General features: G+C 38.9%; 1 protein-coding gene and 1 long non-coding RNA gene across 2 annotated transcripts; one reads left to right on the top strand and one right to left on the bottom strand.

Annotated features, from left to right (window-relative positions):
• Window positions 1-417: 417 nt before the first annotated feature.
• On the top strand, window positions 418-7,188 carry LOC129948834 (integrator complex subunit 1). Its single transcript, XM_056059920.1, has 3 exons — window positions 418-1,888; window positions 1,950-2,929; window positions 2,994-7,188. Exons 1-3 carry the CDS (start codon window positions 568-570, stop codon window positions 7,023-7,025), a joined length of 6,333 nt encoding a protein of 2,110 aa, XP_055915895.1. The 5' UTR covers window positions 418-567; the 3' UTR covers window positions 7,026-7,188.
• A 4,175-nt stretch (window positions 7,189-11,363) lies between these two features.
• Window positions 11,364-17,477, bottom strand: LOC129951264 (uncharacterized). Its single transcript, XR_008782160.1, has 2 exons — window positions 16,719-17,477; window positions 11,364-12,117 (listed from the first exon to the last, which is right to left on the bottom strand). It is a non-coding gene; the product is annotated as an uncharacterized LOC129951264 (long non-coding RNA).
• Between the last annotated feature and the right edge of the window lie 1,221 nt (window positions 17,478-18,698).

The following is an 18,698-nucleotide window of genomic DNA, read 5'->3' as shown; positions in this document are numbered from 1 at the left end:
GATTATTTGAAAGAAAAGGTGTACGTCCATAAGCCAGCAACAATTTAAAAGATAAGGGATGTGATAGTTTGGCATATTAACCGCATAAAACCTCATGCCTCAGCGTCATCGAAAATATGGACCGACAGATGGAGGTGGCTGATATTTTGTCCCGTAAATAATTGAATCTTACCAATATTATTCTAATAAAAAAAATGACAATTGTTTTCAAAATCAGTTGTGTTTTATTCTAAATCAATATCGGCACTTAAAAAATCATAATCAAAATCACTATTTCCAAAAATTAATCAACATGGGTACTCGACCTAAAACAAAAAATTACAATCGAACAACCCTAAACAAAAACGCCCACCTCAACAAAAAAATTGTACTAGATTTCTCAAGCGATATGTCAAATAATTACAAAATTAATGTCAATTTTCTTCATTTGCTTTTGTTTTCTTGCGACGACGACAAGTTCTTTGCTTTTTTGAGTTTTGTTTTCATTCTCAGAAGAAAAAAGTGAAAATAATTTTTACAGAAAAGAAGAAAAATAATTAAAACAAATTACCTCATCCGCCTTCACCCATGGACCGCAATAAACTTGGTGGGTCCAGGGGACCAAAGCCCAAGATCGGAGCACCACACATGGGAAGTGAATTGTTTGCTTTGGGCACAAAAGGTACAAGTGGTCGCGATGACAAGAATAAGGTTATGTCTGCGGTCAAAGGAGTCTCGGATCGCAAGCGCGAACCGTCCACATCGTTGGGAAATGTCCCAAAGAAGCCAAAGTTAAGTGGAACCATTGGAAATGTGCCGCGTCTCTCGGGCGAGGGAAGCAGCAGTTCAAGTTCTGTGTTGGAACCATGGGAGCAGCTTGCTATCGAATGCGAACCGGTCGATTTGGTGGAGACCGTCTACGCTGCTCTCGATCAACAGGATTCCGATTCTGTGGTGAGTTACGTGTGTGGCGCCATAAAACTGCTCTCGTCGCAGCGGACGAAGAACGATAATGTCCTCACTCTGGCCCTGCTCTATCTGGCAAAACTGCGTCCGTCGTTGTTCTGCAATGACATTGTCACTTCGGCCCTCATCTCAATCCTCAAACGAGAGAGCCAGCATACGTTCAAGAGTCGCGCCCATCCTCTGGCACACATTGTCGCCTGCAATCTACTCGCTCGCGGTTACCATGACAAACGGCACTGGCCCGAGATGTTCCTCAAGACATACATCGATGATGCCGCCAACGAACGGGTGTGGTCCGACAACGAATACTGCGCACCCTTCATCGACAACATCTGTCTGGCGTTCAAGACGCGAGTTCCCCCCAAAAACATGCTCCAACCCGAATTGACGGCGATGACCCAGCGAGACGCCACCATCTCAATCGACGACGACTCCAACGACAACTCGATGCACGGGGACTCCCTCAAAGGCTGCGATCTCAAGCTCGACTGCACCCTCCAAAACCGCTACGCATCAAGTGGACACATTGTCGAAAAATACGTGATGGACGCCATCAAGGAGCAACTGAATAAGCGCCAGCAACAGGATTGCTACACCCGCAACTTCTTAAAATTCCTCTGCACCACCTCTGGGTTCGGGGAGGTTCGTTCGCTGTGCATAACTCGACTGGAGCTGTGGATCCATAATGGGAAGCTCATGAAACCAGCCCAGGAACTATTGACTTATATTTGTTTCAACATCACAGGACATACGCAGAAGGACCACGAGGTCTTGGCCACTTTGGTCAAGATGCGATTGAAGACCAAACCGCTGATCAATGTCTACATGATGTGTCTGAAGGAGATGATCCAATTGCAACCCGACATTCTGCCCATAACTCTGAAGTACGTCGTCCAGAATGAGCTGTCCAACGCCAGGAATCCCAATAACATGGGAATGTTGGGTAAGTAGCGTGTGGAACCTTGGAAATTGTTTATTTTTGTGTGTGTCTCTCTCTCTTGTAGCTGCCATGTTCCAGACTAAGCCGGAGCAATCGGCTCGACATCTCGCAGAAATCTACAAGGAATTCCTGATGCAGCGAGAGGATTGCTTGCGGACGTTGCGAGTCTTCCTGCGGGAGCTTGTCCGCACCCTGAGATACGACATCAACATCGTGGAGTTCTGCAAAGCCTTCCTCACCAGCCGCCAGGACCTCACACCTCTCATTCAGCAATCCGAATACAAGGATCGCATCTTCCACTCGATGGTGGATCTAACCTGCCTCTGCATGTTGCTCACAGTCTCGCCACAGGTCCGGGAGGCTAATGTGTCCCTCCGAAATGGACGCGATATGAAGAGTAATCCCATCCTCCTGAATTTCTATGCTCAAATGTCCCAAATCCAGCTGGACGCCCTCTCCTGGATGTACGAATCGGTGCAGGTCATCTTTAAGCTGCCCGGGCTGGACTACAGTCAAGCTTTGCATAAAATTCTCCTGCTCGAAAGTCCTGAACAGTACTCGAAGTGCGACCAATGGCCTCCGGAGCCGGAACGAGTGACCCTCCTTCGAATGGTTTCAGAAACGCCAATTCATGAGGATTCTCTTCTGAGAATCATCCTCATTGGGATAACCAAAGAGATCCCATTCACCATTCCAGACACGATTGAGGTCATTGTGTTGGCGATTAAGAGGGCTTCAGCGCTGCGGAGCATGGATTGTCCAGCTGTGGAGGCAAATAAGTTCGATATCATTGACTTCCTCTTCAGCATGGCCGAGTACCATCATCCGGAGAAGATCAAGCTCCCAGAGAACTATGAACCTCCGAAATTGGCCATCACAGTTCTGTATTGGAAGGCATGGATCATAATGCTGATGATTTCCGCCCATAATCCCTCGACTTTTGGAGCCTTCTGTTGGGAGCACTATCCCACGATGAAGATGCTCATGGAGATGTGCATCACGAATCAATTGAATGAAACCGCAGTCGCCAAGGAGGAGCTTCAGGTTGGTTGAGAATTTTGTGGCCAAAATCAAGATGATTCATCTTGTTTCTTTTTTCTCGTTTCAGCTCATGACCCTGGAACGTGACCAGATCATTGAATTCGAGACTCATCTTGCAGCTCAAACGTCGCAGGCCATCATCACGGAGGAGAACGCGATTCTTATATCCCAAGTTATGCTAATGGATCCCATGGGAGCCGCTAGAAGGGTTCCTCCAGTTGTGCTGGAACAGTTGAGGCATTTAAACAAGACTCTGAAGCTCGGCCATTTGCTGTGTCGAAGCCGCAAGCCGGATTTGCTCCTGGACATCATTCAGAGGCAGGGAACTACCCAATCGATGCCATGGCTCTCGGATCTCGTCCAGAATAGTGAAGGTGACTTCAACCATTTGCCGGTGCAGTGTCTCTGTGAGTTCCTGCTCTCGAATTCGGCGACAATAAGTGAAGAAAATAGCCGTGATGCTGAGCTCCTGAACTACCTGAGGCAGCTTGTGAAGGACCCCAATTCAGAGAAGCAGACGGTGTGTGAGGTTCTGGATTACATCTTCCGGCGTCTGGCTTCGACGGTGAAGCAGTCGAGAGTGTCGGCTTTGAGTGGCATCAAGATGATCCTGAAGGTGTTTAATACCACCGACGAGGAAGAGGATTGGCTGCTGTGCTCCCTGCCGCAGGTTCCACATTTCATCCACGCTCGAGCCTCGATAATTCCCCAACTGCGAGCTGCCTGTCAGATCGAGAACAATCCCGAACTGATCATGGTGTATATTCAGTTCATAGCTGCCCACACGTTGCACGATCCAGTGACCGATATGCTGGACCACGTCATGGACATGGCTCAGCTGATTGTGGAGCGGAGCACCATGTTCCAGCACATAATCCCCATTCAGCCGGATTCACCTTTGGCTGGGAAGGTGTCGGACGCGTTGGACGAGTGTCGTCTGCAGACACTGAACTGCATTTTCGTCATGTTCAACAACTACATCATCAAGCTGAGAGAGCACCGGGAGCCTTACGAATGGACCGAGTATCCAGATTTGTTGATGGTGCACTTTGACGATGGAGTACAGCTCCCGCTGCATCTGAACATCATCCATGCCTTTGTCATCCTGCTCACACATTCATCAATCACTCTGCCCGATTCCATACCCATTCTGGACTACTGGTTCCCCCAAGGACGCCCGGTTCCGCAGGCTTATCTCCCAGAGACAAATGAAGCGGTGCAGTTACTGCCGGATTGGTTGAAGCTCAAGATGATTCGGAGTCCCGTGGAGACTCTCGTCGAGGCAGCTATGTACGATTTGACTCCCGACCAGATAGTTTTATTCGTACAGAACTTTGGCACTCCCATCAGTTCCATGTCAAAACTGTTGGCGTTGTTGGATCGTGCGGTAATTGAGCAATTTGACGCGGTGAAGAATGCCATCCTGAACAAAGCCTATCTGGCTCAGTTGATTGAGATTCAGCAGGCTCGAGGGGCGAAAAATGGACACATTACGGTGCAGGCCTTGGAGTTGCATTCTCACTCTCAAACCGTGCCCGATCCACCCAAGACCCAGGTCAACACAATGGAATCTGTGAATTTGGACCAGTTCCAAGTGATTGCCCCGATTCCAGCGGAGAAATCTTCATCCTCCAGTTCGTCGAAGGGTTCCAAGGAAATCGAGGAAATTGTTGAAATGGTGCTGCGAGCGCCGAACTTGACCAAGTTGAACACATATCGCTTTAGAAAGCTCATCCATCAGCTCCTGGAACGTGACGGAGCCACTCCCAAGGCCCGTCGAGACATGCAGATTCATGCCTCCAACAAGGCTTTGGTGCATTTAATGCGTCTAGTGGAGTCCCCGCGAGGACCATGCTTCTTTCAGAACATATTCCAGAAGTCCCACGCCTGCACATTCTTCCGAGCGCTCCTCACTTACATCCCAGCCCAGCTGCAGGACTACGACTTCATGTTGCACGTAGTGGACAAGATTATTCACAATTTGAGTCTGCAGCCGAACCTCAACAATGCAACGCTCCTGCAAATTCTCCAAGTCAAGAAGCAGTCTTTTGCGAAGAAGATCCATGCCGCCCCCGAACAGAAGTACACCGAGAAGGAGAACTTCCTGCAGCTCATGCACAAGGCCAGTGTCACAGAACTCGAGGCGGAGGGAAGGAAGTTCGTCAACGATATGATTGACTGCAAGAAGACATCCCACCTGGTCGATGGAATCATCACCACTTTGCAGTGCTTACCGAAGACCAGTGATGCGACTACCATTGATTATGACAGACGGGGGATTCTGGTGGATTGGCTGTCGGAAGTCGATGCTGAGCTGATAACCGCCGATAAGGAGCTCCAAATCGAAGTGATGTTCTCGAGGAATCGTGACGACTTTCGATTCTATTTGCTTTCGCTGCTGTGTCATCAGGCGAACTGGGAAACCCTCTACGAGACGGTGAGCTACCTCCTCGAGAAGTACCGGGACAAGTTTGATTGCAACTCGGTGTTGAACTTCATCGAAGCGTTGATCAACAACCCCAAACTGTGGCAAGGGCGGGACAAGGCCGTTTCGAAGCATGACCAAGCGGAAATCATCTTGGAGTTGGGCATTGAGGAGGGAAAGGTTTTCACGGAGTACATGCTCCAAGAGGGTGTGAGAGAAATGGAATTGAACGGCACCGATGCTTACGCCGAGAGACTGAGTTCCCGTATGAATCTTCTGCTGAAGGTGATAGGGGAACCGCGTTATGTCCATCTCCAGGCTCTGATCGCCTTCGTCATAGACTACCCGTGTCCGGAGGCCTTAAAACTGAAGTTCATCCAGCAGATGTACCTCATGAATCCACCCATCAAATTCCTCCAGGACGATGAACGCCAGGATGTCTACAATTCAAACCTGCAGGGTTTGAAAGGCTGCAAGGCCGACAAGGTAACCAACTATCTGATAACATGTTTGGGGAATTTGCAATCGAAGAAGGACTACGAAGCGCTGTCCACTGATACTGAGCTGTTGCTAAGGAAGTTGGCAGCCTCCCATCCAGCGTTATTCCTTCGCCAATTGGGTGTTCTCTCGTCGCTCCTCCATGGCAAAGCTCACATGGGCCTAAGGATCCTCCGTGACGAGCATCATATCCAGAGATTCATACAGGTCATCCGGATTCTGGAGCTGCTGCAACCGATGTTGTTTGACGATGCCTACAAGTTGGGTCTTCAGTCGGCTTTGGATTGCTATTTCACATTCTTCAAGCATCACAGCCGCGCCAAGGAGGCCTATCATATCCTGGTGAAGCTGGTGGAACTGCTGCAGGCCTACATCAACACAAACCCATCGAGTGCTCTCAGTTTCATCGAACAATATACGGGAATTCTTCAGGAGCTGGCGGCCAAAAACGGCCACTTAGCCCATCTGCATCAACTTGTCCAGGGTCTGTCATTGTTAAAGCACAAAACCTCGGGCAGTGAACTGAAGGAGGACGAAGTGAAGCAGGAGTTCGATTTGGAAGAGAGTGATGTTAAGCCTCAGGTTGCTACCATCGAAATTCCCGATGAACCCTCAACCTCCTCAACAGCCACTGCACAACCTGTCGCCACACAACTTGACATCGAGTCCCGAGGAGCCGCCTCTTTTGCCCTAGCCGGCCCCCAAAGCCGACAACTCCAAATTTCCCCGCACTTCATGAACCTCATTAATCTGGTGCGACATTCGAGTGTCGAGGAAACGATCCTAGGACCTCTGCAAGAAATCGAGAGTCTCACCTCGAAGCGATACTCCTTCCTCGGTGAACTCTTCGACCGCCTGCTCGAGTTGATCTTTTCCCATAGTGCACAAATCCGTTCGAACGCCTACATTCTGCTCATCCGTCATTTGAAGCATCATCCGGGACGACCTGATGTCAATCGCTGTGCGGTTAATGCCTACATCCAATGTTTGCGAGATGAGAATTCAACTGTCGCAGCTACGGCTGTCGATAATCTTGTTGAAATGACTGTTCTGCTGCAGGAGTACGCTAAGGAAATTCTGAGGGTGGCATTTTCTTTGGGTATCACGTCGCGTTTGAACACCTGCACCCAAATCAAGAAAGCCATTCAAACTTTAAAGCTACAGCATGGCTGTTAGATTAACTACGTACGTTCGGGACGTGCGTCGTCGTATGTCGAATCGTTGTGGGACTGAGTATTTTCTCTTTTTATTGTAAGATTGTTTTTAATTTGTATTTTATGTATAACCATATAACTAAACGTCTTGAAAAAATGTATTAAATCAAAGTACAATAATGAAATGCTGAAAAATTCTTTATAGGAACCTATTTTAGAAGGTAAGGGTTTTTTCCTGCTTAAAATTTGAATTTGGAAGCACCTCCATTTATTCGTCTTAACTCTAAATACATGGATGACTTACAAATTAAGTATCCTATGGCTGTTGGAGAGGTTGGTTAAAGGGAATGTTTTGGAGATGATGTCTTGACCAGGAAGTGCATACATTAAATACGAAAATGTTGTCGTTCAAATTGGCATTCCATTGAATGCGAGGAATAATTTAATTTGAACCATGAGAGGTACGGATGGTTGGAAGATAAATGAGATGATAATTCCTTAATTTGCGAAAGTTCATGTTTAAAAAGATGGAGTTGTTAGGATTTGGATTCTAAATAGGGCCCGAAAGAAGGCTATGGATAAAGAAGATTTAGATGTTTTTCAACAGAGTTTTGAGATTAATAATTTGAAGGTGAACTTGATATGGACGAAGGATCAATAGATCTTGCCACCAGACTGATAAACTTTTGAGAGTCGAGGTCTAATTGATTTAGGTAAGTATCGTTCACCAACGTTCTTGGCGTTTTCAGCGTCAATTGAGATATGAAAGTATGTAGTGATCATCCTATATCGTTTATGGTGAGGATAAAAAGGATAGGACCTAAGCGGCTACTTTGGGGTACCCCAGAGGTACGCAAGAAAAGGGTAAAAAAGGGCTCACCCAAAGCGAACATCTTACACGGTTTTTCCTAAGGAAGACAAAATTAATTTCAACAAAACCGTTTCGAAGCCAAGAGAAGGAAGCTTATTGAATACACTAGTAACTCAAATTTTGCAACGTTTGTAGTTGTGCACTTAAATTTCTGAAATCAATGCTGTCAATCGTTAAAATATTTTTGGAATGTGGGATAGTTTGGGAATTGGCGATACTTTTTAATACTTGCCTTGGGATCTTTATTGTGAACAGGGGTTACAAAGGAGGTCTTGCATACTTTTCGAAATTCCTCTTGAACCCAATTTAGTGTTATTATTATATTGAAATTGTGTCGTGAATTGCCGTCTTTAAATAGGGTGAAACAAGTGAGAAGGGGGAAGATAAAGATGCAGGACATTTTTTTTTTAAATTAGGCACAGAGACTCAAATGAAAATGTATCGTTAGCTTGATTTGATTAAATAGAGTCTAGTGTTTGAAGAGGTAAGGGACCGAGAGACATGCAGAATCTTTAATAGAATAGTCATTAATAATATTAATATTGTTCGACGTACATACATATGTTAGAAATTGTTTGTAGATCATTTGAAGTTTCTTTTAAGTTGACAAACTGATAAAAAGACTTTGAATCATAAACATGATTGGCTTCTGTTTCTGCATTAAGTAACGTTGTTAAAATTTGTTTTTTAATCTCAGTTGAAAAGTCAGAGGAAGACCGATAGCTAAGAATAATTTCCTAATTTCTTTTCATTTTTAAAAGTGAACTTAGTCAAAGAGAGAGATGAAAAAATGTCTAACGCATTGCTTAGTTCAATCAAAAAGAACGCCGTTCGAAATATTTTAAGAAGAATTAGAGGTTTTAAGGAAAATCTTATAAAAATCGTTTTAAGATTATACAAATTTGAAGTATAAGTCATTCATTCTTTAGAATTGTGACAAAGCAACAGGTGCAGTGAAATACTGCTTCTGTTCGCGATGGTGTGGTTGAAGAGCCGTCCTCCTCTACTCGTCATTGTGCCAAACAATTGCACCTCTGTAGCTCGTCGCGTCGTTGATGAACATTTTGCTTAAAGTCTTGCATTTACACGGTAACAAGGTACAATTGACTCAAAAACTGAAGCGTTTTGACTGTTTCAAGCGTAGTCAATGGTCAGAATGGTGGCGAGAAATGGCAACCGTCCATGATCAATTTCCGAAAAAATATCATCTGAAGTGATGAGACACATTTTTACCTCAATGGATTTTTGAATAAGCAGAAATGCAGCGAATTACATATAATATAAGAGTGATTGTCGAAAAAATAATGCATCCACAAAGAGTAATTTTTCGGTGCGGTTTGTTGGCTGGGGCATCATCGGGCCGAATTTTTTCCAAAAGGAGGCCGGTCATGCAGTTACTATGAATGGTGTTAGCTGTCGTGAGATGATAACTAACTTTTTATGACCCGAATTGGAAGATATGGATGTGGACGATATGTTTTTTCAACGGGAAGGTACCACTTGCCACACAGCTTTTTTTGCGCGACAAATTCAATGGCCCTGTTATCACAAGTGGTCGAGATGTTAATTGGCCGCCAAAATCATATGATTTGGCATCGTTGGACTTCTTTCTTTGGGGTAATTTTAAAGAAATGTGTATGTCGATAAGCCAGCAACAATTCAAGACCTAACGGGTTAGATAATTCGGCACATTAATGGAGTAAAACAAAATTTGGACAATCGGATGAAGTTGTGCCATCGAGGTGGTGGCTGCCATTTGGCTTATATTTTATTGCTCACATAATGAAACCGTACTAAATTATCATAAATAAAAATAAATGTTAGTAATATCCTAATTAATTTTATTTAAAATCAACATCGGTCCCTAAAACTAAATCTCCCCTTATTCCGCTAGCAATTTTTGTATTTATTAAGAAGATGTAGACTTGACTTAAAAGTTAGGGAGGTTTTTCGTGACTAACTTTCCAGTCAACTTTCCATTAAAGTTGCCTTAATTGGAGGGTAATTTTTTGGCAGCTGGCCAATCAGATACTGGAATTGCCTAGTTTCCAAGTCCCTTATTTCGTCTGAACCGGACCAATTTTTTATTGGAAAGTTGACTCGAAAGTTAGTCAAGAAAAATGTCCCTAACTATTAAGTCAAGTCTACTTATGACAAGATGACAATTGATCATGTTTTTTATTCAACTAAAAGCTGAGCTTTATTACTTTGTGATTTATTTATATTCTGCACAATTGCATTTTACGTTTTATGTACATATACATTATACATATGTTCCTTATCAAATTGGTAAACGATTAAGTAATATATTTATTTAATTTACAATATACGAGTCGAGATGGACTTGTACTTTGCCTGAGAAGTTTTATGTAGGTATATTTTAAATAGTTTGATGGTGAAGTAAAGTTCCGAATGTGAAGTTTATGACACGTTACCTACTAACTAGTTGGCTTGGTCAAAATGTACGTTCCAAAAGTATAGGGCTGGATTTCGATATCTGTCAAACTATGTTGTTAAAACCTATTACAATAATGGTGATTCTGCCACAGACACTTATCGTGCTTTAGGAGGGGATTATGGTTTACATAATCGTCTAACTACGCAAGTAATTAGTAAAATTATGAAAAAGTTTGAAGAGACTGAATTAGTTACAGATATTAAGGACTGTGCATCATCAATGCTGTAAGTAAAACTGTTGCCGAAGACCCGAATGTGTCGATTCCTCGTCGTTCTCAGGAATTAGGACTGTCTTACGGCACATTATGACTTACTTTGTATTTGGATCTACACCTACATCCATTTAAAGTCCAGCTCACATATGCTATTAAACGAAACTGTCCTATTTGGGGTTCTGCGAATCCTCAAGTAATTAAAGATTGGCCATTACATCCACAAAAAAGTCACAGTTTGATGGGCTCTTTGGTCCGGGGGTGTGATTGGACCTTACTTTACTTACTGGAACGACTGCCACCATTAATTCGGATTTTTATGGTCATAAGATACCCGACTTTTTTTGCCTTTTATTGAAGAATGCGACTAAGAGAATGTGCCACCAAAATGGTGCCACATGGCAGACAACTCGAGCGATTATGCCATTACCAGAGATATTTAATGGCTGAGTAATTTCCCGTCGTGGCGATATTAACTGGCCACCAAGATCATGCGATTTGACACCGCTGGCTGAATTTCGTTTGTGGGGCTACACGACCCTGTTTATACAGATGCACCTTAAACTATTGATCACTTAAAAACTAACATTCGCTAAGTTATGACTGAGATACTGCCCAATATGTGTCAAAAAGTGGTCGAAAATTACCTCAAAAGAATCCATGCAATTCGCGTTATGGTCATACAAATTATTTTATATATCTTATATTTACGTTTACTTTTGTAACCGCAAAATGGATAACCCTGTATTATAATCTATCCAATAACAAACATTTTTTGTCGAAATAATAGTTTTTTAAAAATGAAATGTTTGTAAATAGATTGTGTTTCTATTTTTGTTGCTAAACCTTTAATAAAGCCAGAAAACCAATACTACTTTGAAAATAACATACATATTAAGAAACGTCAACAAAATATTTATTATTCAAAGTAAATGATTAAAATTTAGATATTTTTACTTAAACATGTAGTAAGGACATAATTATCAAAAATTAAGTTTTGTTCCAATTGTTTTGGCCATAGCTGTAGAATATCTACTTAAGGTTTATTGAGTTTGAGCTTCAAGGACACAATGGTATTTTCCATTTCAGTTCAAAGGTTTTCACTATCACGCATTAAATAACTACCACCTTTAGTAAGCCAAGAATAAGCTTGATCACTCTACACGCAATTTTTTCATATTTACTTCAAGATAGGTAAGTCTTCATGTCTGAAAGTCGGAACATATTAATAACAATAATAATTTTAAAAGTTGTAATTTGAGAACATCCAATCCAGTCACATTAATCCAGCAACCGTGTTAAGTGCAAGTGTACATGTATGAATGTGCATGGTCAAGGCCGCGTGTCCGCATCATCTAGAAAAAAAAAACAAAAAAATGTAAACAACAATTATAGCTCCATCACTTAAGGTTGCTGGTTAAGATCTAGAGAAAAAGAGTACTATCCGTGCAATGCTCCGATCAATCTTCCACCACTAATAAATCCAATCCAATTCATTCCGTCAGTAAGCAAATTTAATTCAACTGATATGATGGCTATGGCTACTGTTGTAATTGTTTAACAGAGACGCCCCCCTGTGAATATTAAACAAGATTTAAAAAACAACAACAAAATAATAAAGATTATTCAAGTAGTTTGTTTCTTTAGTCATTTTTATTACGACGGTGGATGTTCTGCGTCTTTATTTGTTTGCAATTAAATGATTTAGTGACCTTTATCCTATACTTAACAGCTATTATTATTATTAAAATTGTTTTCTTTTGTTTTAGAAGGAAGTAAATTATAAAGTTTATAGATTGAGTAAGTAAACATAGCATCAGTTTATTTACTACCTATAGTGAAGTTCATTTACTAAGAGATTAGTAGGTACGTAAAGTTTATTATGTACCTACTTAAAATTAAATTAATGCGATTTCCGATACAACAAACAAAAAACCCCATTTTCATCTTTAATTGGCAAAACGACTGCGACGTGATCTAAATTTTCAATTTCAATAAAGTGACGAATCGGACAAACAAGAATATTTTGAACATATGGTTGCCAGGTAGTCAAAATAGGAACACCCTTTAAATTCTTCCGTATGTTTGTAAAAAGATTGTATCTTAAACCATACTTTAAAAAGTTAAGTTCTTTTGAAATGAGTTCAGATAATCATACCCGGTTAGCAATTTAAAATAGCATTAGATCAAATATTAGTGGTCATTTTTTGTCCATTCATTTTTTGGAATTCATTTTTTGGAATCTTAAGAAAAGCTAAACAATAATGTTAATTGAATGTAATAATAAATTTGTTTCACTATAAAGCTTGGGCTTTGCAATTAAGCGTGAAAAACAATGAACATGTTTAAGCGACATAAGGACTTGAAGTTACGACAAGTTTCCATATTAAGGCAACTTTAATGAACATTTGACTGGGAAGTTAATCAAAAACAATGGGAAGTTCAGACAACATAAGGGACTTCATTTGCATTCGACCGTATTCTTTCAATGTTCATTTTGATTAAGGCAACAAGTTAGTTTTTCAAGTGTCAAACATTTCAAACTCAAAACTTTACTTGGACAACCTATACTTTCAGTTGATCGTGAAGAAACTACTAAAAACTTAGTTGTCTCCATTCTCAGACAAACTACAAGTCCACCTGGACTTCTATTTTTGCATTTTAAATAAATATAACTTATTCCTTTATAAATTTGACAAGGAATCCTTTTACATAAAACATAAAATGTGGAATTGTGCAGAAAATAAATAAATCATATAGAAATAAAGTTCAGCTTTCAGTTGAATAAAAACACGTGATCACCTGTCATTGTAATAGAAGACTTTAGGGAATTTTGTCATCGTTCAAGTTATGGTCTTCAAATGCCCGGCCATTTTAATTTTCAACAACAATAGTAATATGTTTTCGAAGGAAGAAACATAAGTACCCTTAACATGTTTGAAGTGTGAGCCTTAGAAAAATAGTAGAGGATTTTACAGAAGATATCGTTGAACATTGATCTTTAGACTGATTTAGGTATAGCAATTGACATTTTTGAATTACTTACTTACTTAAGGTGGCGCTACAGTCCTGTGTGAACTAGAAGGACGGGGATGATAAGGGTCTTATATAGCGACACTTAGGTTCCTCGAGAGAGGACTTTACCCCTCAATTGCATTCTTAGCCCAAAGAAACAGCGGTTAGCAAGAGTTACTCTGCGTTTGATCTCAGCGCTGGTGTTGTTTTCTGCGTTTACAGCGGAGCCTAAGTAGACGAAGTCCTTGACTACCTCAAAGTTACGTCTGTCGATGGTGACGTTTTGACCAAGACGTCGGTGTTGTAGATCCTTTCTTGACGAAAGCATGTACTTTGCTTTGAATTCAAAAGCCTCATTGACATCACGCTGAGTTGTTTAATCCATTTTTGGCGCCTCTGCCAAAATACTCACAAAAGCCTCATTGACATCACGCTGAGTTGTTCCAATTATGTCAATGTCATCAGCATATGCTAGTAATTGGATAGACTTTTGAAAGATAGTGCCTTTAGGGTTGAGGTGTGAGCTCTGCACTATTCTTTCAAGTACGATGTTAAAAAAATCGCATCACTTTGTCTAAAACCTTTTTTGACATCGAAAGGTTTTGTTAACTTGTTTTCAGCCTTTATGGAGCAGCGTGAATTCTCCATGGTCATCCTGCACAAACTAGCCATGGCTCTATACAGTTCGTCCCTGTATATGCTGTCATATGCGGCCTTGAAGTCGATGAAAAGATGGAAAAAGTTTAGAGGGCCTCCTTTTTTAAAAATCGAGCAAACAATACTAAGGTTCCATTCATCGGGCATGCTTTCTTCCGACCATATCTTACATATAAGTTGGTACATGCTTCTAACCAACTTATCTCCAGCTGTTTTAAAGAGCTCGGGTTTTACCTGTTCTTAAAACTTTCGAACTTCATTCCTCCTTTTAAAACTCTCAACATCTTCGACCGCACACTAGGGTATGTTCAATATCCTTTTCATTTATTAAACAAAATTTTTGGTTTATCTTCAATCCTAAATAAATTAAACAAAAATAACAGACATTGTCTGGAAAACTGTTTGATTAGTTTTTTAGTGAGCTCAATTTTATAATATGATGGATACCCTATGCAGTTTAAAAAACAACCTTTTTAGCATTAGACGATAAAAATAAACCACAAAGCTATAAAACAAAAAAATATAAGTTATTCAATTATAAAATTAGCATTACTTTTATTAAGATCGAGCCCCCTTTTTGAGCGTATTTTGCTTCTTTTTATTTTTGAATGTTAAAAACAAAAAGGAATATGATTTTGATTAAATTATTTATACAAACGTGGTAAAATAAGTTTAAAATTGAAAAACAATAACAGTCGTTTTTATAAAAGCTACATAAAGGAAGCGTAAAGTTAAAATGCTTCTAAGCACTAAAAATGTATTCTAAAGGGTTATGTAACTTTGAATACAGGTACTTTACGCTTAACTCGTTAAGATGTTACTAAAATTAACCATATAGCTTGTTTACTATTATTTACGAACCATAATGGCAGAAAATATTCTTGAACTATTCCCCCAGTTTAGAGATGTTTTAGCGAAGTCACAAATATGTTAATACGACTTTATAGATCGTCAATAAAAATCGTCATTTTTTTTTGTAGTTTTTGACTCATCTTATTAAACTTCCTTGACAAAAAAAAATAACAGAATCATTTGTTTTTTAAAAGCTAAGAAACTGAAAGTCTATTTTCTATTGAAACCATGCCTCATATTATTTGTAAATCAAACTTGTTTTTTAACGTCCCAGACAAAGATTCCCCGAAAAAAACCATCAACTGGTTTTCATTTTGTTTTGGGGGTTTGGTTCCGCATTTTAAATAACTTTATATTACTATAAATTGTTGTTGTATTTGTTTTAATTAAAAGAAAGCAATAACAATAACAATATATTTACCCATTATTATTCTTATAATATATACCTACAAATGAAATTTAATTCAACCCTGAAATTATAATTACTATTGCATAAAATTTCCATTACTACAAAATAATAAAATATTCCTAATCCATTTAAGAATAATAAGAAACTGCTTAAATTAAAGTATAGAATTATGATTTATATTCGATTAAATGAGAGAAGACAAACAAACAAGAAGTATAAATACAAAAGAGCTGAGTTGCGAACATTTTTGTGTTAATTTTGTTTTTGCGCGCAATGAAAATTGTTTATAATTAGGTTTATAGGTATACTGAGACAAAAAAGACAATAGTAAAATCATTACAATGTTTATTTTAACCAACTACAAAATAAACAATTGAACATTTTTGAATTTAAATAAGATTTTGCAATAATTTCAATTGAAAGCAAGAATCAGAAGACAATAGAGAAGAAAACAGGCAATGTTCTCAAAAGCCTATTCCAAGCTACACGATATGGTGTGTTGCACGTACAGGTTTCTATTGTATTTATTTAGTATGCTTAAAATGGTCAGAAAGATTTCTCAAGAAAGTTGAAGTTAAATAATGGTTTATTTGAGAAGAAGTTATATAGGTCATATTAATATTTAAAAAATTCAAAAGAATGAACAGAACATGCTGTGAATCAGGGACTGTGCTAGACTAAAATGAAGTGATTGATAAAATTGTACTTGGTATTTGGAAATAGCAGCAGTCTTTTTGATACTTAAAACTAAAAAATCTAATATTTAGAATTCTAGAAGATGACACCACCTTCAAATTTTTCATTAAGGCAATTCAGCCTCTTGAAGCAGCTTAAGCTTATTAGTGATTGTTATCTCAAAATAATAGATGTTTTATCTTTAAGCTGTTGTCAAAAGTAAAACAAATTATAAACAAAATTAAAGTAATTTTCTCGTATCTGTTTTTTGGCGGCGAGTTGAGTAGGCTTTGATTATTACCTTTCGATTTCTTCAAACATTTTTTGTCTGTTATATTTGGACCAGAGAGTTATGAAAAATATTTATTTTACAAACATCGAAAGTCAATACAATAATTAAACAACATGAATTTTTAATTTCAATTTCTAGACAGTCAACGAAAAAATAAAAATAAACACATGCATAAATGTATTATTACCTACATAATGTACGTAATCATCTCAAGACAAATATGATGGCAATGAAATGGTAATTATTTGTTTTGCAATTTATACAAAGTGACTTACTCAGAAAATAAACATAGAGGTAATCGAATGTTGTTACCCTCACTTCGATATTATTGTGCAAGTTAATTATATGTGAGCTTTTTCACTTAGTATATCGAAGCCTTTTTTTAATTTCTTGCAAATTAAATCATATTGAAATTTGACTCATCCTTAAACGTAAAATTAAAATATTTACATAAAATATTAACTGTTGGGCTTACGATCGATGGTTTTTAAATTTTGAATGAAATGTAAAAGCTAGAAGTTAGGGTCGATTTTCATCGAAAAAAGTAAACTCTAACTTATGCTTGTATTAAAAGTTATACAAATTTAACTTAACAGAGGAAAACTACTTTTAAATTATATTATTTATATTACTTAAATTATAAGCAAACTAAATTTTTTCAATAATTACAAGAAATCAATAAATTGTAAATTTATGTAAATAAATTATTTGTTAGACATTTTTTTTTAAATATCTGGTGTATTTTAACTGAATTTAGATCAACCCATCGTAAATTACTTAAATAAATAAACCTCGTTTCATTAAGGTTCGTTCAAGCTGAACAACGTTAAATCCTCAATTTAAACAAACAGTTGTATTTGAAATAAAACATTCTACATACTTACCATGACTTGGTTGTTTAAAGTTCCGTGATAATAAAGCCAAGGTACAAATTTTGTAATAAAATTATACACAACACAGGGTGTTAACTTTTCGTTTTTCTTTCAAAGAAATCAGAAATTGAAATCAGAATTGAAATATGCAGTTCTATTTTGAATAGCATGCTTTTTGGGCATCTGTCAATTTTAAAGCTGTCATCTTTTGATATTTGACAAGTTAGAACTATGCAAGCAAAATTTGAATTTTGCTAAAATTCACTACAAAAATGGTAAAGAAATTTAAACAACCTGTTGAGTCCAAACAGAAAATAAATCAATGTTTAAGTTTTTTTCCTTTTTGTATTTACAAATTAAAGATACATTTTAAATCTGGACTTCAAGTTTACTCAAAATAAAAATATAAATGTTGGTGTTGGTGTTGCGCACCACTCTTTCAAGAAAAATATTGAAGCAGCTACATGACAGCGCATCGCCTTGTCGAAGTGCTCTGGTTGTTTCGAAGGTTTCGGTTGATTTTCTTCCAATTCCAAACGCAGCAACAATCATTTTCCAACGTCAACCTGATAAGTCTTATCAGTTTGGTAGAGATACCAAACACACTGTTATAAGCTGCTTTAAAATCAAAGCAAAGATGTTGTGCTTTGATGTTATGTCCTTGGGTATTTTCAAGGATTTGGCGTAGAGTGAAAATTTGGTCGATGGTATATTTTCCAGGCCTGAATCCACACTGGTTAGTGCAAATTAGTTCGTGAGTAAATGGCTTCAGACGTTCACATAATACGCTTGACAAGATCTTGTATGCGATGTTTAAAAGTCTAATGATTCTGTAGTTGCCGCAGATAAGGCGGTCACCTGATGGTGCTTAAATTCCACTCGTCAGGCATGCTTCCTTCCGACCAAATTTTAGTAACAAGCTGGTGCATGCTCCTTACCAGATCTGACGTTCGTTGACTTTATCACCATTAAGCAGCTGGTTTAAATGATCTCTCCAGATTTTTAGGATTGACAGCGTCTCGACTACTGTGTTCCCCTCCTTATTTTGGCAGGCTCCAGGGCGGCTAGTGAATTCCGTTGTTTTCTTTTCGACTCTTCTATTACAGCTCAGCACTTGTTTTCTGTTAAAACATTCCTAGATCTCTACGACTTCACGCTGCTCATGGGCTTTTTTCTTTCTTTTGTCGACAAAGAGCTCGCGGGTAGATCGTGTCCTCCTTTGCTGCCACAATCTGTATGCCTCCGTTTTTTCTTTGTTTGTCTGAGCACATTTGGAGTCAAACCAGTGGTTCCTTGGTAATGGCTGTGAGAAACCTAGCACCTCTTCTGCAGCACTCCTGATGGATTTTTTACAAAGCTGCCACTTAGTCTCTGGACACATCT

This window comes from Eupeodes corollae, chromosome 3 (genome assembly GCF_945859685.1).
Source record: "Eupeodes corollae chromosome 3, idEupCoro1.1, whole genome shotgun sequence".
In the NCBI taxonomy this organism is placed as follows: domain Eukaryota; kingdom Metazoa; phylum Arthropoda; class Insecta; order Diptera; family Syrphidae; genus Eupeodes; species Eupeodes corollae.
Note: the sequence above shows the minus strand (reverse complement) of the source record. Positions and strands in the feature narration are given on the sequence as shown.